Source organism: Choloepus didactylus, chromosome 4 (assembly GCF_015220235.1).
Source record: "Choloepus didactylus isolate mChoDid1 chromosome 4, mChoDid1.pri, whole genome shotgun sequence".
Lineage (NCBI taxonomy): Eukaryota > Metazoa > Chordata > Mammalia > Pilosa > Megalonychidae > Choloepus > Choloepus didactylus.
Window position 1 is genome coordinate 40,737,030 of NC_051310.1, and position 16,460 is coordinate 40,753,489.

The 16,460-nt window shown below is 50.5% G+C and overlaps 1 protein-coding gene across 6 annotated transcripts in view; it reads right to left on the reverse strand.

Moving 5' to 3' along the window:
- Positions 1–855: 855 nt before the first annotated feature.
- The window catches only part of SMOC1 (SPARC related modular calcium binding 1), a 159,816-nt gene continuing 144,211 nt past the window's right edge, over positions 856–16,460 (reverse strand). For 3 of the 6 annotated variants that reach the window (XM_037832421.1, XM_037832419.1, XM_037832424.1), the window contains exons 11-13: positions 8,374–8,618; positions 3,495–3,548; positions 856–2,957 (exon numbers count right to left, since the gene is read on the reverse strand). In XM_037832421.1, the coding sequence (XP_037688349.1) occupies positions 2,941–2,957; positions 3,495–3,548; positions 8,374–8,618 (316 nt within the window). In that variant the 3' untranslated portion in view covers positions 856–2,940. The remainder of the gene's footprint in view (positions 2,958–3,494; positions 3,549–8,373; positions 8,619–16,460) is intronic. The other 3 variants (XM_037832420.1, XM_037832423.1, XM_037832422.1) reach the window with 3 other exon arrangements.

Sequence of the window (16,460 nt, forward strand, 5' to 3'; positions counted from 1 at the left end):
CCCACACTGAGGAGCCACTGGGGGTGAGGAAGGATGAGCGCTGGAAGAGGAGAGAATTGGGGGACCTACATTCCAGGCCTCAGACTCTTTGTCCAGGGAAACTTAGCTGGAGAAAGGGAATGGGGGAGAATTTTTCAAGGGGAATTATCTTCCACTGCCCTGCGAAGGGGGAACAGAGTGTGGCAGAAGGAAACTGGAAGAGTGGGTGTTTGAGCGAGTGCATCGCAGGGATGGCTGTGTATGGAGGGAGGGGCAAGCGGAAAAGAGGCCGGTGAGCACTGGAGAAAATCCAGGGCCCCCACCCGCTGCCACTCCCCACACGGCAGTCCTCCAGCCCTGCAAAAACCGGCAGCCTCTGCCCAAATAGGTGCCCCACAAAACTGGGGCACAGGCTACAGGAACCCTATTGGGGGTGTGCTCCCTGTCTATGGCTGCACCCCAGCCTAGGGGCCTGTAATCTGCATTATAACCTGCACTTCCCACTCCTACCAGCCTGTAGCCATGCAGTGGGCTTCCCCCCACGCCTGTGGCCCAGGTGTTGCCAGCAGCATTCCCTACATTCCAGTGGTATGGTGGGTGGGGTAAAGAGGAGGGGGCTCCCATGGGGCACCGTGTGGGCGGGGCTAAGAGGGAGATGTACAGCGTGCACAGACCGTAGCAGAGGGCCTGGGGTCAGCCACTGTCCTCCCAGGGAAGCGCAGCGCCACCTCGTGGCCACTTCTGGGTACATCATTAACAGCAACTCAGACTTCCTAGATCAGAGAGCAGGGCACCCAGGCCAGACAAAATGCGCAAACCTTCCAGGAAATGAAGGTGTTCCATCAGAGGAAGCCACCTGAAGAAAGAGACAATAGCCACCAAGGTTTACCCATCTTTATTTTTTATAAAACAAGCTACAAATTGTTTCCCTCCCTCCCTCACAAAGGAAACCCACAAAACACAGCCTACACACATATGAGAGAGGAATTGCCTGACTTCTGAACTTCTATAAGGAAGCTTCTGCCTCCAGACCCCAAAACAAGGTTGAGCTCTCAGCAAACCCTCCTGTTTGCCCAGGGAGACCTACACATCTCCAGCACGCTGAGTTTTTTGGTCCAAGTTAATGGGCAAGGGTTTGCTTTCTACCTTATCGTGTCAGGATGGAGCCACATCACCCCAGAGAAACTTCTAGGCCTTTGGCCAGGACAGCAGGGACCTCCTTTAACCCAAGGCTCCACTGGATCCAGTCCTGAGAAGGTCACGCTCCTCCGCATTGAGTCCCTCCCTCTGAGCAGGGCCCTGACCAGTGCTTATGGTGCCTCCCAGACCCCAAGTGGAATAAACAGCCTGCCAAGGGAGGGTGTATGCAGGGGGTGCACAATGTGGGATGAGGCCCAGAGCATGGGATGGAATGTGAGAGGCCAGATTCCCAAGAGCAATCCTATGAGGACACCGTGCCTACACTCCCCACCTTCCTCACTGCAGCCACAGCTGCCCATGGGAAGAGGCGTCAAGTGTCACTCGCTGCTCTGCCTGAAAGCCATCTGAACGGGCAGGGGAAGATGCACCCTGAGCACAAGGCTGGGAAGCCCATCCTGAACCCTGGAGTCGGTGGAAAGCTCAGCTTGGGAGGCAGAAGTAGGAGACCCAAGATCAATTTTGCTTCTGGAATCAGTCTAAAGCCTGGAGAAAATTTAAGGGAGCAGAAAGAATCTCAGTATTGGGTAAAACAAACAAACAAACAAAAAAACACTGTTGAGTTACCAATAAGGTGACTCACCCAGGTCCTCCCTCAAGCTTACAGTGACCACTGAGGATGGCAGTAGGGAGACAGGAGAGAAGTAAAAACCCAGTCTGACCCCAGTGTTGACAGAGCTGAGTCTTGGGAAGCAGCACTTGTGGGATTTGAGAGGTGAGAAGTTTTCTCAGCTCATCCGCTTTCCTGCTGGCACTGCACACTCCAGTGAGACCTTCTGAGCTCTTTTACTGCATAACTACTACTTCGTAAGCATCTACTAAATACTAGGCCCTATTGTGTGTCTTTTTCTTCTTTGCCTCCCCTCTCATGCCTAACATGGTCTGTACCCAGAGCAGATGCTAAACATGGATCAAAATGTTTCATTGACCTAATGCAAATCCTTTGAGGATAATTTGCTCAGTGGGTCATTGAGATACTGGTATCCCCACTGATTCTGGGCCATCTGGCAGTCTGGATAGCAGGAGCACATGGGGTGTGGGAGAACCGGTGCTTATGCTGGCCGCTCATATGAGCTGGAACCTCCTCCCATCCAGCGGCAGCTCCCACTGCTCCCCAAACCAACCACCCCTGGAGAAGAGCCCAAAGGCCAAGTGACTTTCCAGCCTGACAGCTTATGGCACAAAGCAGTACTCTCCTCCTACCAGAAAGAACCAATGGACTCTACAATATAAAGGCAGGGCTCACATCTACATGCACACAAGGGTCGGCCTCCAAGCAGAATGCAGGTGGGCTGGCAATAGAGTCCTGGGGTCTGGAAGTGGACCATGTATCCAGGGCCCACACAGCCCACAGCAGGGAGAGGGATGGGAATAAACAAACAGCAATGTCAAGGCCTGTACAAAAGAACTATACAATTTACATATATATTTATATACAGTATATAAATCTCTTTCTTCTCAGTCCCAACAATATTCTCCCCCCCCCAAAAAAAAACTAAAAGTTGTCAGTAGCAGATCCAAAAACTTAAAATAAGAGAGAGAATAAACAGTCTTTCTTCCCTTTCCTTTTCCCACTGTGGTACTAGATATTGGCGTGAAAAATGAAACCCAAAACAGAACACGCAAATAAGAGTTATTAAAAGTGCAAACATGGTGGGCACCACTTATGTACATGCGATGTGGCTGGGCCAGGGGCAACGGCGAAGGTTAGGTTTCTGATGATCCGGTCTCCCTGCTATCCGCCTGCCCTTTGGTTTTCTGTTCTTAGACGAGGCTTCCTACTGAGAAGGGGAGAGGGGTGCAGAAAAAAAGGGAAAGTAAGTTAGAGTTGGGTTTGTAAGAAATCAAACTACACATATAAACTTCCCCCAAAGAGCAGCCTTTTCCATCTGCTGTTAGATATGGGGCTGGGTGGGGAACAAGTAGCCTAGACTTGCAAATAGGCCCATGTTCTACCAGTCCATCCTTTACCACTGTGAGACATCACAATGGCAACTGAAAAAAAAAATTGGCATTCCAGATAACTAGGCTTTGCCCAGTATGTACAGATTGAGGATGCTCCTCTGCATAAATCAACCTACTCCAAGATGCCAGCCTTTCAATCTGGGGCTAGGACACACACGTGGCAGGGGCTTATGTAAGGAGGGGATGGCAGGATCCTCTTAGCACCAACCCAATCTTTCTCTTATAAACTCAGCAAAGAATGCAAATGGGAGCCTAGGTAGCTTGGCCAACCCCTCCACCCCAGCTGTACTACTGAAGTTGCATTAGGGGCTCCATAGAGGAAAAAGGGGAGCCCCAGAAAGAAGGCAACTTACTGAGTGGGTTTGGGCCTGTTCGTTTTCCCTGGGGGGAGCTGCCAAGGTTACCACCTGCAACAAATAGGAACACATGACACTCGAGTGGTCTTGACCCAGAGGGCTGATAGGGCTTCTCCTATCCCTGGATCCCCGTCCCTATGGTCCCAGAATGACGAGTGGACTTGAAAGAGGACCAGGAGTTGCATGGCCATGCTTCTTTTTCTGTGGGTGTATGTGGCCCTATTATGCCTGGGTGAACCCACTGCAAGCCAACATCTTTAAAGAAAGTTCCTTTTCCATAGGGCCAGATGCCTGCAGGTTCCTCTCTCGAATCCCTTCAGCTATTAGATGAGAAGGGCGTTGATGCTGATAGATGTTTGCATAGACTTTTTGGGAACATCCTGGGACCTGGCTGCAGAATGTCAGGGCTGGAAGGAATATTAGCAACCATGGGGTCCAGCCCCTTCACTTTACAAATCCTGAAACAGAGGCTCAGAGCAGTTGAGTGACTTACACAAAGTCCAAGGCTTGCTCTGCTAACACCTACCCTTCCCCATAGGGTGCTGAGCAGCTTTGGAGGCTGGTTGTGCCTACTTCTGCAGGAGGAACAGGAGCTGGAGAGACAAGCACTGGGCCAGCTCCATGTGGCCATTGGAGGCTGTGTGACTGTGTGCATGTCCTTCAGCCCGTCTGGATCCTTCTATAGAATGGGGATGCAGACCAGGGCTATGATGCTTCTGCTCTGCCTCCCTCACAGCATTGCTTTGAGGATGGACTGAGTTCATGGAGGTGGAGAAAGGGCTTTGAAGAATCCAAGCCCATCCAGTGGTCATGTGACCCCACAGCTCAAAGTCCCTGCCAGTGATGCCAACATCCCTTCAGACCTGAGACACAGAACATGAGGGGCGGGAGGTGGGGGAGGGATAGATACCGGTATATCCAATTTTACAGATGTGGAAACAAACTTAGGAAGATAGAGTGACAGGTCCGTGCCCAGGCAGCTGGGAAGTGGCAGAGCCAGGTTACCTGGCTCCAAACCCCATCTTCCTTCTGCCCCACCCAGCAGCTGCGTCTCTCAGTGGCGGGCAGAAAGATACACACATGTAAAGAGGAGGCCTACGGCAGTCGTGACCACCAAGCTGAGACTTGGAAAACAAAATGCATAGCCAGTAGTAACTGGTTCTCATTTTTTATGGCTTACTGTGCTAATTGCTTTACCTGCATTATATCACTTAATCCTCACAGCAACTTTATATGATGGTTATGGAGTTATCTTCATTTTATGATGATGAAACTGAGGCTTGCGATATTCAGTAACTCAGCCAGGATTGCACAGCTATTTTGTAGTGAAGCAAATTCAGACCTGGGCTATCTGACTCCAGAAACCAGGCTCTTAATCACCTGGGAGGGCAAGGGTGAGAAAAAGCCCAAACCTAGGGCGGGTGGCATCCTCAGGGAATTTCAAGGAGGAGTCGGCATTTCTGTAAAGTGGAGGGACCAGTCCCCACTCTGCCTGCCTCACAGGATGGTGACAATAACCCTGCTGAAGGTGTGTTACGAACTGGGAAGGGCTGGTTCAGAAAGAGAAGCCCCAACCTTCCAAAAGTCTGGCCTTTCCATGCCCTGCAGGGAATTCAGCTCCCCAGCGAGGAGTCCAGTTGGGAAAAGCCACTGTGTTCATGCAGCATTTCCGAAACATGAGTCTCTTAAGCCCAAAGCTATCCTCATTCCCAAGCTTCATGCCCCACCTCACCCCTTCCTGCCCCGCATCTAGCATGCAAGCCCCGCTCAGCCCACCAGAGGGCGCCACAAGATACCAGATGACCACCTTTCCGCTCCAGTCCCCGGAGCTGCCACCCCTGTGGCTTTCCTGCCACCGCCAGAACAGAGAGGCCCAGGGAGGCCGATGTCATGTTTTCAGCCCGGGAATGGGTTCCTCTACTACCACTAATTTCTTTTGTGCATTTAGTATATGCCAAGTACTGTGCTGAGTTCTCCACAGGTATTATCTTGTTGAGCCTTCACAACATACCTATGAAGCGGCTACTATCATGTCCATTTGGCAGATGAGGAAATTGAGGCTTGGAGAGTGTGGGTAACTTGACAAAGATTACAGAGCTAGTAAGTGCCCAAGCAGGGCTTCAGAGGAAGGCTAGGAAGCCTCCTGGAGCTGCATGCACCCAAGGTCACCACGCTCGGTCTTCCCTTGGCCTCCGCGTGCTGCCTGGGCCAGAACTTCCACTCTGGAAGGGGCCGAGGGCAGAGTGGGTGCAGGCCTCTGTGATGCTAACCCCTCTCAGCCCGGACGTGCTCCTGGGGAAGGCTGGGGTCTACACTAACGCAGAATGGTCTCCTTCCCAAATGAAGGCAGATTCCAAGGGTCTCAAAGCACCTTCACTCATTCTTTCATTCATTCAACAAAGATTTAAAGAACTGCTGCTGGGTGACATGCCCTGTGCTAGAGGTTAGGAATTGAAAAAGACACAGACCTTGGCTTCAAGGGGGAATCAGAAAAGTGAATTGCCATACAGCGTGATAGTGACAGAGGTGATAATCATATGAAGAATAGTAATTTTGAACTTCTATTGAGTCCTTTCAATGGCTCAGGCACTATGGTAAATGCTTTACAATCATTGTTCCATTTAATCGAGATAGCAGGTAGTGCTATTGTTATTCCCATTTTACAGATGGAGAAACAGAAACCCAGAATGGCTATGTAATTTGTATATGGTCAAAAAGCTAGTCAGAGGCAGAGCCAGGGCTTGAAGCACACACTGCACTTGTGCTGGAAACCCAGAGTGCTCCAGCATCACAGAGAGGCAGCCGCCTCGGACACGGGTGACCAGGGTGACGAGGCGACTTGCTCGGGGAACGCACGCCAGTGAGCATCAGAAAGGGGCCAGAACCCAGCTATGGAAGGAGACAGGTCCTAAGTTTGGGGCCTCATGGTTACCCATCTCCTTTCCATAGCTACCTTTTGGATTTTATACTGATCACCAAGAATTAGAACAAGGAAAAGCCCCTTTGTTGTCTTATGGTAAATTCTCTCCCTAGGCAATCTCGGCCTCTTCCAAAGCTTCCATTTCAAATAAACCAGGGTCATCCAATTCTGTATCTTTAACCTGGATCCTTCAGCTGACAATGGACACACTCATCCTTTGAACACACACAAGTCAACATGTCCCACTGCACTCTTCGTCTCCCCTGTCCCCTGCACCTGCTCTGCTCTTCCTTCCATGTTGCCCATCTCAGTGAAGGGACCTGTCCTTCCATTGCATAAACCAACCCTTGTCCCTATGGCCACTCATCACCAAGGCCTCCCAGGCCTATTTTCTAAGGGCCTCTTGAGTCACCCACTTCTCTTCAACCCCCACTGCCTTTTTCATACTTAGGCCACTATCACGTCTGGCCTGAACAATGCCACAGCCTCCTTGTCGATGACCCTAGCTCGCTCATCTCCAATCCATTCTCCACACTGCAGCCAGAATCATTTTTTAAGCCAAACTGATCCTATAACTTAAAAGGGGTTAAAATGAAAAACATTATGCAGTATTTATGATACCACAATAGAAATTAAAATAACGATAATAATATATGGATCCCATCATTTCTCTGATTGAATCCCTTCAAAGGCTCTGCATGTGTCAAGTCTAAACTCTTTCACGTGGATCAAAAGGCTCTCCAACCTCATCTTGCCTCCTGCCGCCTCCCCTTTCCTGCCACCTTCATATAGGCATGTCGGTCACACTAACATCTTTCACTTCCTCTAAAATTCTATCTCCACTCTTCCAGATCTTCACACCTAATTTGCTTCAGCTTAGAACACTCTTTCCTCTCCTGACCTCTCTGCTTGGCCAACTCCTACTTATTCCTCAGGCATTGGTTTAGATCGGATGTCAGCAAACATTTTCTGTAAAGGACTAGTAAATATTTTAGGCTTTGCAGGACATAGTTTCTGTTGTATAGTCTTCTTTTTCTTTCTTTTTTTAAAAATTACAACCTTTGAAAAATACAAACACCATTCTTAGCTCACAGGCCACACAAAAGCAGGTCATGGACTTGACAGGATCTGCAGGCCGTGGTTTGCTGAGCATGGTTTAAGAAATCACTTCCTGCATGAAGTTTTCCAAGACTATCTGCCCCTTAGCGGATTTAGGTGTCCCATACATACACTCCCACAGTACTCAGTACTTGCTGTACTATGATAGAGGCTATTAGATATTCACCAAAATCCATGCTTTCCTCCTCTTCCTGGGCTCCCAGCCTTCCTTACCATTGGGTACGGTCCAGAGGCTGGGTTCCAGCCAGTGAAATATGAGAAGTAACGTGCATCACTTCCAGGACTGGACCATAAAACTCCCCCATATGCACTCCTCCATGCTTCACCCCTTCTGGCTGCCTGGTATGGAGGTGACCCCCAGAGTGACCTTGGGACCCCCATGATGAAGATGACAGAGCCACTGTCAGCTGGAGCCCAGAGTGACTGTGTGGAGCCCTCCGCATTCCTACTCGCCCTTTCCCCCACCCTCCACACACATGCCATGGCCTGGGACCATGCTGAGCCACTGCACGGGTAAGGCAAAAAAAGTTTCCACTGTGTTGGGCCATTGCATGTGTGGGTCTACTTGTGACTGCAGCCTGGCCTGTCCTAACTACTACACTCTCACAGCACTTACCACAATGATGTGCATGCTTATTTAATATCCATCTCCTCAGTAGACACATAAGGATAGGGACCTTATCCTTCGATTCTACCCCTGTATCAGGCACCTACCATGAAGTGTAACTACCCAGTAAGTAGCTGAATAAGGGAGTACCTGGGATCTCATTTCTTGGGGGAGCACTCGGCCCCTGTGCCTGCATGTGACAGGTCAAGAGCCCAGGGGAGAACACTCACCTTCCTTGCTAACGCCCAGGCAGCCCTTCAGCTCGGGCAGCGAGATGACCTTGTCCTTGTTCAGGTCACAGTAGTCAGTGAAACGCCGGGCACATTTCTTGGGCTTGGCTTTCTTCTTCACATAGCGCTTGAAGGGCTTCATCTCCCGCTTGTTAATGTCACTGCTGCTGTTGCTGTCCAGCTGGCCGAAGTACCAGTGGACCACCCGCTCCTCCAGCGTGTGGCTGGGGTCTGGCTCTGAGAACCTGGCCACACACAGACACCCCCACCCCAGGGAACACGGCTCAGCATCCTTCAGGACCATCGGCCCCACCGTGATTCTCTCCCAAATAGGCAAACACCGGGGCACTCATGCTGGGCTCTTCTGAGCCAGAGACCTCCCAGAGCTGCTCGGCCTGCCACAGAATCAAGCCACCCTCTCCACCTGAGTCTCAAGAGCAGACGGTCCATTTCTGGAGGATCACAAGGTGGGGGACCCTTTGTTACACGCACATGCCTCACCCTCAACTGATAACCTGGAATGTTCTTGTACAAGATGGGTGCTTAAGACATATTGGCTTGATTTAATTCACTGGAGACAACTACAACCAGAATGCAAATTGTCATTCTCTGGACCTAGTTAGCGTTCACTGCCAGACAAGCTGCTCTTCACTCATGAATGAACATGACTGTGGGAAAGGGTGCCCCGAGCACCCACCGTGTACCCTGGGAGGGCATCCAAAGCAGGAGGTATAGACACTGGTCTCAAGCTGCCCACTGTCTCCATGAAGCAGAGCCAAAGGCAGTGGCAATCGAATGTGAACTGCAAAGTGTCCATCATCTGACACTATTGGGTACCAAGCACAGCAGGAAGTGAGAGAAGGAGGCATGTGGGATGGCCCTAGACAGAAGTCCAACAACTGGCAAGTCCTAGACCCGCTGAGGTAAGCCTTCCCAACTAGAGGCTTTAAGTCAGCAGGTCTGCATGAGCCCAGGTAGCCAGATGCTAGCCAGCAATTCCCAGTGATGCTGGGAAACACTGGATTAGAGCAACCAGGAAAGCCTCCCTGAGTCGAGATGCATAGTCATGACCACGTCTAACACAGCCCACCAAACAGAGCGACCGTATGCCAATGTCACGACGGCTACCCACCCATATTGTTTATTATTCATACCCCACCTTTTCCCAAGGAGGACTCAGAGTGACAACTAATATTTAAAAATTTTAAAGCCAATGATGGGTCCATTCCAGAAGGGGCAACTGGGGTCTCCTGACCAGAAGGTCAGAGCCACGGGAGTCCCATTGGCTCCTGCTCCCCAGGGCTTGGCACTGAGTGAATGTGGCCCAGCCCCTTGCATTCAAGTTCCCAGGCAACTCACCTTTGGGGAGGGGAGATGAGGTTGAGGTTGGGAGTGCCATACATTTCAGTGCTTAGTCTGCAGGCACTGGGACAGAGAGCACAGATGACTACCAGGGCTCCAAAGTGGGGCAGGAGGGACTCACTGCCACACAGGGGTCCCAGAGCCAGGGCCTGCCAGCGTTCTGAAGCCAGACCTGCTAAGAAAAATACTCAAGGCACGTGCCAATGCCACTGTCTCCTCTGGGGTCTGCTGAGTTTTCCAGCAGGGAGGGAACCACCTCTGGCCCTCTCCTCCGAAGATTGCTGGCTTACTCCCCTTCTTTCCCCCATGTGACCCCAAAGTTTAAGGAAAAAGAAGTTTCATTACAAAAAAGGCCAGACATCCCAGCTGTACGCCCATTCCTAATTATGTGGATTTTAGCCTCAGCACCCTGGACTTATTCCAAGGGAACACAATTAGGGGATGTTCCAGCAGGATTGCATCCTGACGGGCCTGAGCCAGGGAGTACCCGAGGGCAGGTACGAGGGAGCAATTGTGGGGCTGCCGTCTGCTGCCGGCCTCGGTGGGATCGATTTAGTCTGTCATGGAAACCGGGCTTGGGAAGTCTCAGAAATAGGTGTGAAGTTATTCACTGCAGCAGATTTTGTCTCTGCCGGTACACAGCATTTCGGTGTTTTTGATCTTCCTCTGGTTTTCCTGCCACATTTACTCTCACAACCTGCCCCTGCAGCCTATACCGGGTGGAGAGGCAGAACAAATTCTCTTCCAGGATGCTCGAGGGGCAGCAAGGGGGATGGCCAGACTCTTGGAGCACCTGCCTGCCTGTGCGTTCCCCTAAGGCAGAGAGGACAGACGGGGGCGCCCCGACAGAGGCTTTCCACGGCAGTCAGGGGCCCTGAGAGCCAGTGAAGGCGGCTCTTCTTTAACCTTTAGGCTCACATAGCGTCATGTCTACCTGGAGCCTGGAATAATGAAGCCTCAGTCGCTGAGACGGGAAGGGATGAGGTCATCCCCGCAGACGCCCTGCCAAGGAAGGCGAGCTCCCTCCGGCACGTGCTCCCAGAGCTCCTGCCCGCACAGTTGTCAACAGCTCAGTCCGCAGAGCTCTCCTCACCTTCCTTTGGGCTATCATGCAGCAAGCAGCAGTTCTTCCCACTTTCCGGCCTCTAAGGGTTGCCTTCCATGCCAGAGAGAGATATCTGTCTTGGCTCCTGCTCCCGTTTTACCTGCGTTTAATCTGACTCTGCCTTCCTGTCCTGTCTCCCTCATCCTTGTCGGGAACACGAGGTTGCTCTCTTCTTCACTCCCACCAGGACCTCCCAGCACCACGGCTGGCTTCCCTGCCCCTGCCTCCCGATCGGGCCCCTGGAGGGGGCTGCCTGGGCTGAGACACTCGGAGGATACTTGCTCAGGAGGCGTCTGAGTCCTGTCTGAGCAGTGCCTCTGGGTCCCCGCTAACACCGCAGACCGGACAGCCTGCCCCACGGAGCCTGAGGCGCCTGCCAGGCCCTCCTCTCTGCCCAGCTACCCCGGGCTCTCTCCTTCCAAACTCAACTGCTTTGGCCTCGAGGAAGCTCCCCTGAGCGTCAGAGCCCCAGCTCTACATATGAAGCTGATCAGGGCTAGGATTCTACTTTGGAACTGAACAGTTTTATCCAGCTGAGCTCCAAGTACATTTAAAGCAAGAATTTCTTAACTTTGGGAGGCCACAGACCCTTCTGCAAACCTAAATAAAGCTACAATCCTTCTCAGTGGAAAAATGCACATATACACCAAAGTCTGTGGGTTTTACAGGATCAATGGAATCTCTGAAGCGTATCCAAGGACCAAGAAATCAGGTGAAGAACCGCTGATCTGGAGGGAAGGAGAGTCCAGCAAAGCCCCCAGAAGAATGTTTAAGAATCAAGTATCTTGAAGATGATGGGGCAAGACAAAAGACAGCAGCTGGGAGGAGTTTGGGGATTAACTGAAGAGCATCGGAAGCATCTGAGATTTTCCCAGGGGAGAGCTGGATGGAGATGGGGCAGGTAATCTCACCCAGAGCCTTCCAGGAATCACTCAAGCAATGGTTGCTGGAGTCTTTCCACCATAATTAGACATCCCATCAATTATGCCTGGACCTCAAAGACATACTTCATCAATCCCTCCAGCTCTTGTAGCTTCCTCACAGCATCCTTTAAAAACATCTGTGACTAGCAATCCCAGCTCTAGGTTTACACTGGCATCAGACTCCCAACTCTTCTCACACCTGTGCCCACCTATACACCAATTAGAGATTGGGGCTTCAAAGCTGCTCATGAGGCATGGGTTAGAGACCCTACATTTAATTTAAATCTTACAATTTAAGATCATTGTAACAGCATTGGCTAGTCTGTGCTAGGACCTTCCTATAGGTGAAGTTCTACTTCTAAAAGGGTTCACTGGGTGTGCAGAATATCCAAGTTTCCTTGGATAGGGTGTGGAAAGACACACCCAAATGATACCAATTTCCAGATTTTGGAAGACCGTGGTGCAATAAAAGACTGCTGTCTGCCCTGCCCCTGGGCAATTTTGGTGACTGTCCCCACTGACTCCTGCCTCCAGGAATGAGGACACCCCTTAGACCCAGGTCCCTCCCTGGACTGGCCCCTCTGAGCTATCTCTGGTTTAAGAGGTGGCAGGTGCCACCCTCCTCCTCTAGCACTTTCAGTTTTGCTTCTGCAGCCTCCACCCCACCAAGTCTTGGCTGCAGTGCACAACTGGAGAGCCAGACCCATTTACCACAAGGAAACCTACTTTGGCCAAGATTTTGGGCCCAGTTCTGCTGTCCCAAGCAGTTTTAGAGAAGGTGAGGTGGGGAGGCCTGGATGCACTAGCCAAGCTAAGCAGACCAACTGAGCCCTGTCTGGGGTTGGGTCCAGGCCCCACCAGCTGTGCAGCAGAGGCCCCATGGGCAGCGCTGGAAAATGTCAAGTCAGCCACATTCCAGCCTTTTCCTTGCAAAGCCATCAATGGACAACCACACAGGAAGGATAAAGCCACAGGACAGATGTTCTCTCCTGGGGGGACCAAATGAGGGCCGAGGCTCACAGATCCCATTCCACCTTCCCTCAAAGTCAACTTTCCCTACAGTGGGGTGGAGAGAGGAGAGGCTTTCCCTGCTCTGGAAGACTGTGGCAGCTCAGATCTCAGAAATCTCCCTCTGAGACTGATGCAGCACTGATAAATGATAATGAGTTCCATGAGAGGGCTGATGTAAGAGTGAGCGCTGCCTCCTGGAGCCCTAGTGGGAGGGACCAAGGGGATAACTCAATCATCCAATAAATGCACATTGAGAATGACTGCCATCCAATGATATTTGCAGGGCGTCCCCTCCCACACACACAGGTGTGGATGTTTCCATGGACATCCCATGCTACTTTGCCTATTTTTAGCTTTGGGCAGCACAGCTTTATGCCACTAAATCAGGCTAGAAGGCCAGAAAAGGGAGTAGACACCTTCTCTTCCCTTCCCTGCATCTAACAAGTCTTCAAATCCTAGTGACTTCATTACTGATGCTCCAGTTAATCATCCCTCCCTACAGCTCTGGTGAAGCCCTCATCACCTCTTGCTGGGATGGCACTCTCACTGCTATAACCTTCTGGTCTCTTGTCTTGCTCTCCGCCAATCTGGCTTCCATGGTGCCCTCAGGGTGACTCTTCAAAAATGTCTATCTGATCAAGTGGCTCCCTGCCACCTGATTAAAATCCACACTCTGACATGGCTCCCAAGGCTCAGCATGATTTGGACCCTGCTCACCTTTACAACTTTGTCTCCTGCCTATCCATAGCATGGTTCCACCATATTACTTCTTACAATTCCTTCCGCATTGCCTCATCTCATTCATACCTTACTACCCCCAGGCTTCCTCTGCTGGGATGCTCTTGCCCCTGGCCCATCTGGGTTGAGACATTTTCCCATCCATAAGTGAAGAAACAGCCTAAATGTCCCCTCCTGTGTAAAGCCTTCCCTGACACATCCTCCCTCCACTGAGTCTCTGCAGCACTTTTATCAGCCTCTGTCACCACACTGACTTTGCAGTATAACCACATGGTTAGATATCTCACTTCCCAATCAGACCAGGGGCTTCTCCTTTCCTCTTAAGTCCCCAGAGCCTAGTGCAGAGCTTATACTAGGGGAGGGCTGAGATGTATGTTTGCGCAAAGCTGAAAGCTCCACACCCGACAGATATCCCCTTTCCTACACTGCCCAAACCTCCTCCCAGTCTCTCCTTCCTTGTTTCTGGGTGGGACTGTTTCCCACTGGCTTCAACTGATGCCCAGCTTTAATTGCCAAACCCTGAGAGGATGCAGGAGGGATCAGAAGCGGCTTCCCCAATCTCATGACTGCAGCCCCAACTCTGCCTGAATTCCAGAACCAAAGCCAAAACCTGGGAAGCCTGGATTTCCTAATTCCCTTTGTCACTCAGTCCCATATGTGCTGCCCATGCTTTTGTCCCTTCATCATGGAAGAAGGGTGACTGGCCAGAATCTGCCCACGCAGCACCCCAAGTCCCTGAGGTCCAGCCGGGGTGCTACAAGGCCCTGATTACACAGAAGCACACTGTGAACCTGGTAGCTGGATCTGGCCTTATATCTAGCCTTGGTGTACCTCCCTGATGTGTGCCGAGATGAGGAGGCTTTATCAAGATATTCCTCTCTGTATCAAACAGGAATCCATCCATCTAGCCAACCTTCCTTCGAGCTCTCTATCTATTTAACAAATATTTACTGAGCACCTACTGTGTACCAGACACTATTCAAAGTTCTGGGAATACAGCAGGGAAGAAGACAGAAAATGCTCCTTCCCTCATAGAACTTAAATTCTCCTTGGGTAGAGTGAGACAGACAATAAATAAGCAACCTAGCAAAATAGCAGATAATGGTAAGTGCTGGGCTGCAAAGTAAGAAGGGGTACTGTGGTAAAGGGTGGTTAGTGGCTCCTTTTGATTGGGTGGGTGCAGCAGGCCTCTCTGAGAAGGTGATACTTAAACAGACAAGCAGGAGCCAGCCATGGGAAGATGGGGAAGAGCATTCCAGGCTGAAGGAGCAGCAGGCGTGGAGGTCTGAGGGCAGCAAATTCTTGGCCTGTTTGAGGAACCAAGGAGGACCAGTTGGCTGGGACATAATGGAGAGAAGGAAAAGAAGATGAGTGGCAGGCAGGAGGCCAGAAAAGCTATCCTGCAGGGCCAGTTCAGGTAAGAGCGTTTATTCTCAGTATAATGGGAAGTCCTTGGAGGACTTTAAACTGGGTAAAAACTGGAAGCCTGGCCAGCCACCTCTCTGTGTAACTGCTTCTCCCTCTTTCTCTTTCTTCCTTCTCTCCCTACTTTCCTTCATGTCTAAACTATTGTTGGTTTATCTTGGCTTTTGATTAAAAAACCAGCCTCTATGTGACACAATCACCAAGTGCAGTTCCAACCTTTCACAACCATCAAATCCCAACATGGTCAAGGTAATATGAGCATAAAAGTAAAAGCACATTTTAGGAAAGAATATTTTTTCAAACTCTTCTCCCAACTCTAAACTACACCTTAAAAAGAAGTTTAAAAAAAATCCCGTCCCTAAGGGCACACTGGTATTAAAAACATTTATAAGCTTTAAAATTTTTATTTTCTGTAAAGAACCCTCCAGCCTGCGCTTTGTGAGTAGGACAGCTCTCCTAAAATTCCCCCCACGGTGGGGCAGATGTTCTCAGCTGCCAGGACTCAGCCAGGCTCTGTCCTTTCCGCTGCCTGGAGCTGAGGCCCCGGGGTGCTCAACAGCTGGGGCTGGGCTCTGAGGGGTGTAGCTTGATGTCTTGTCCCCTGTTAGAGACACATGTCCCCGCAAAAGACATTTTCTTCATCCATGTCTTCATCCACGTTCCTATGGATGTGAACCCATTTGTAAACAGGACCTTTGAGGATGTCAATGATTAGTTAAGGTGTGGACTCATTTCAAAGATCCTTTTTTACATGAGGCCAAACTGAATCAGGGTGGGCCTTAACCTGTATGACTGGAGGCCTTATAAAGAGTGGAAATTTGGACACAATCAGGTAAAAGAAGCCAGAAGGAGCCAGAGGTGAGACAAAGATGACCAAGCAATGGGAGACTTCCATCACTAGAACCCTAGGGGCTCTGGAAGGAAGCATGGCCCTGTCAACATTTTGGACTTCTAGCCTCCAAACGATGAGCCAATAAATTCTTGTTATTAAAGCCAATCCATCGTGTGGTATTTTTCTTAGCATCCCTGGCAAACAAAGACATTCCCTTAGGACGGAGTCAAACCCACTGGGCAGGCTCCCAAGGAATCTCAGCTGGAAGTCAGAGCCACAGCCTCAGGGGATTTCGGGTGGGATAACACAGACTTGGATATTTAAAACTCATGCCCTCTCTTTCTTTTTATTTTCCTTCTCTTCTAAAAAAATATCCCATGCCCATTTTTACGTGAAACACATTCTAAACATAAAGAATATAACGGCATATAATACTGAACATGCCTTTTCCTAATCCACCCACTCCCTTCTTCTGAATGATACTGATACAGCCCTTTTTATTTTTGACACTTAGTCGTTACATATCCTGGGCTGCCTCTGAGCAGTTCACATCTGCCGGCCTGTCAGACCCTACCTCTGTCTTTCTCAGGAGACTTGGTGCTGTGTTCCTCCTGCAGGAGAACAGAAACCAGCCCTGGAGCTCACAAGACTGTGGGTGCTGAGAGCAAGCAGCCCAGACAAGCAGATTCCA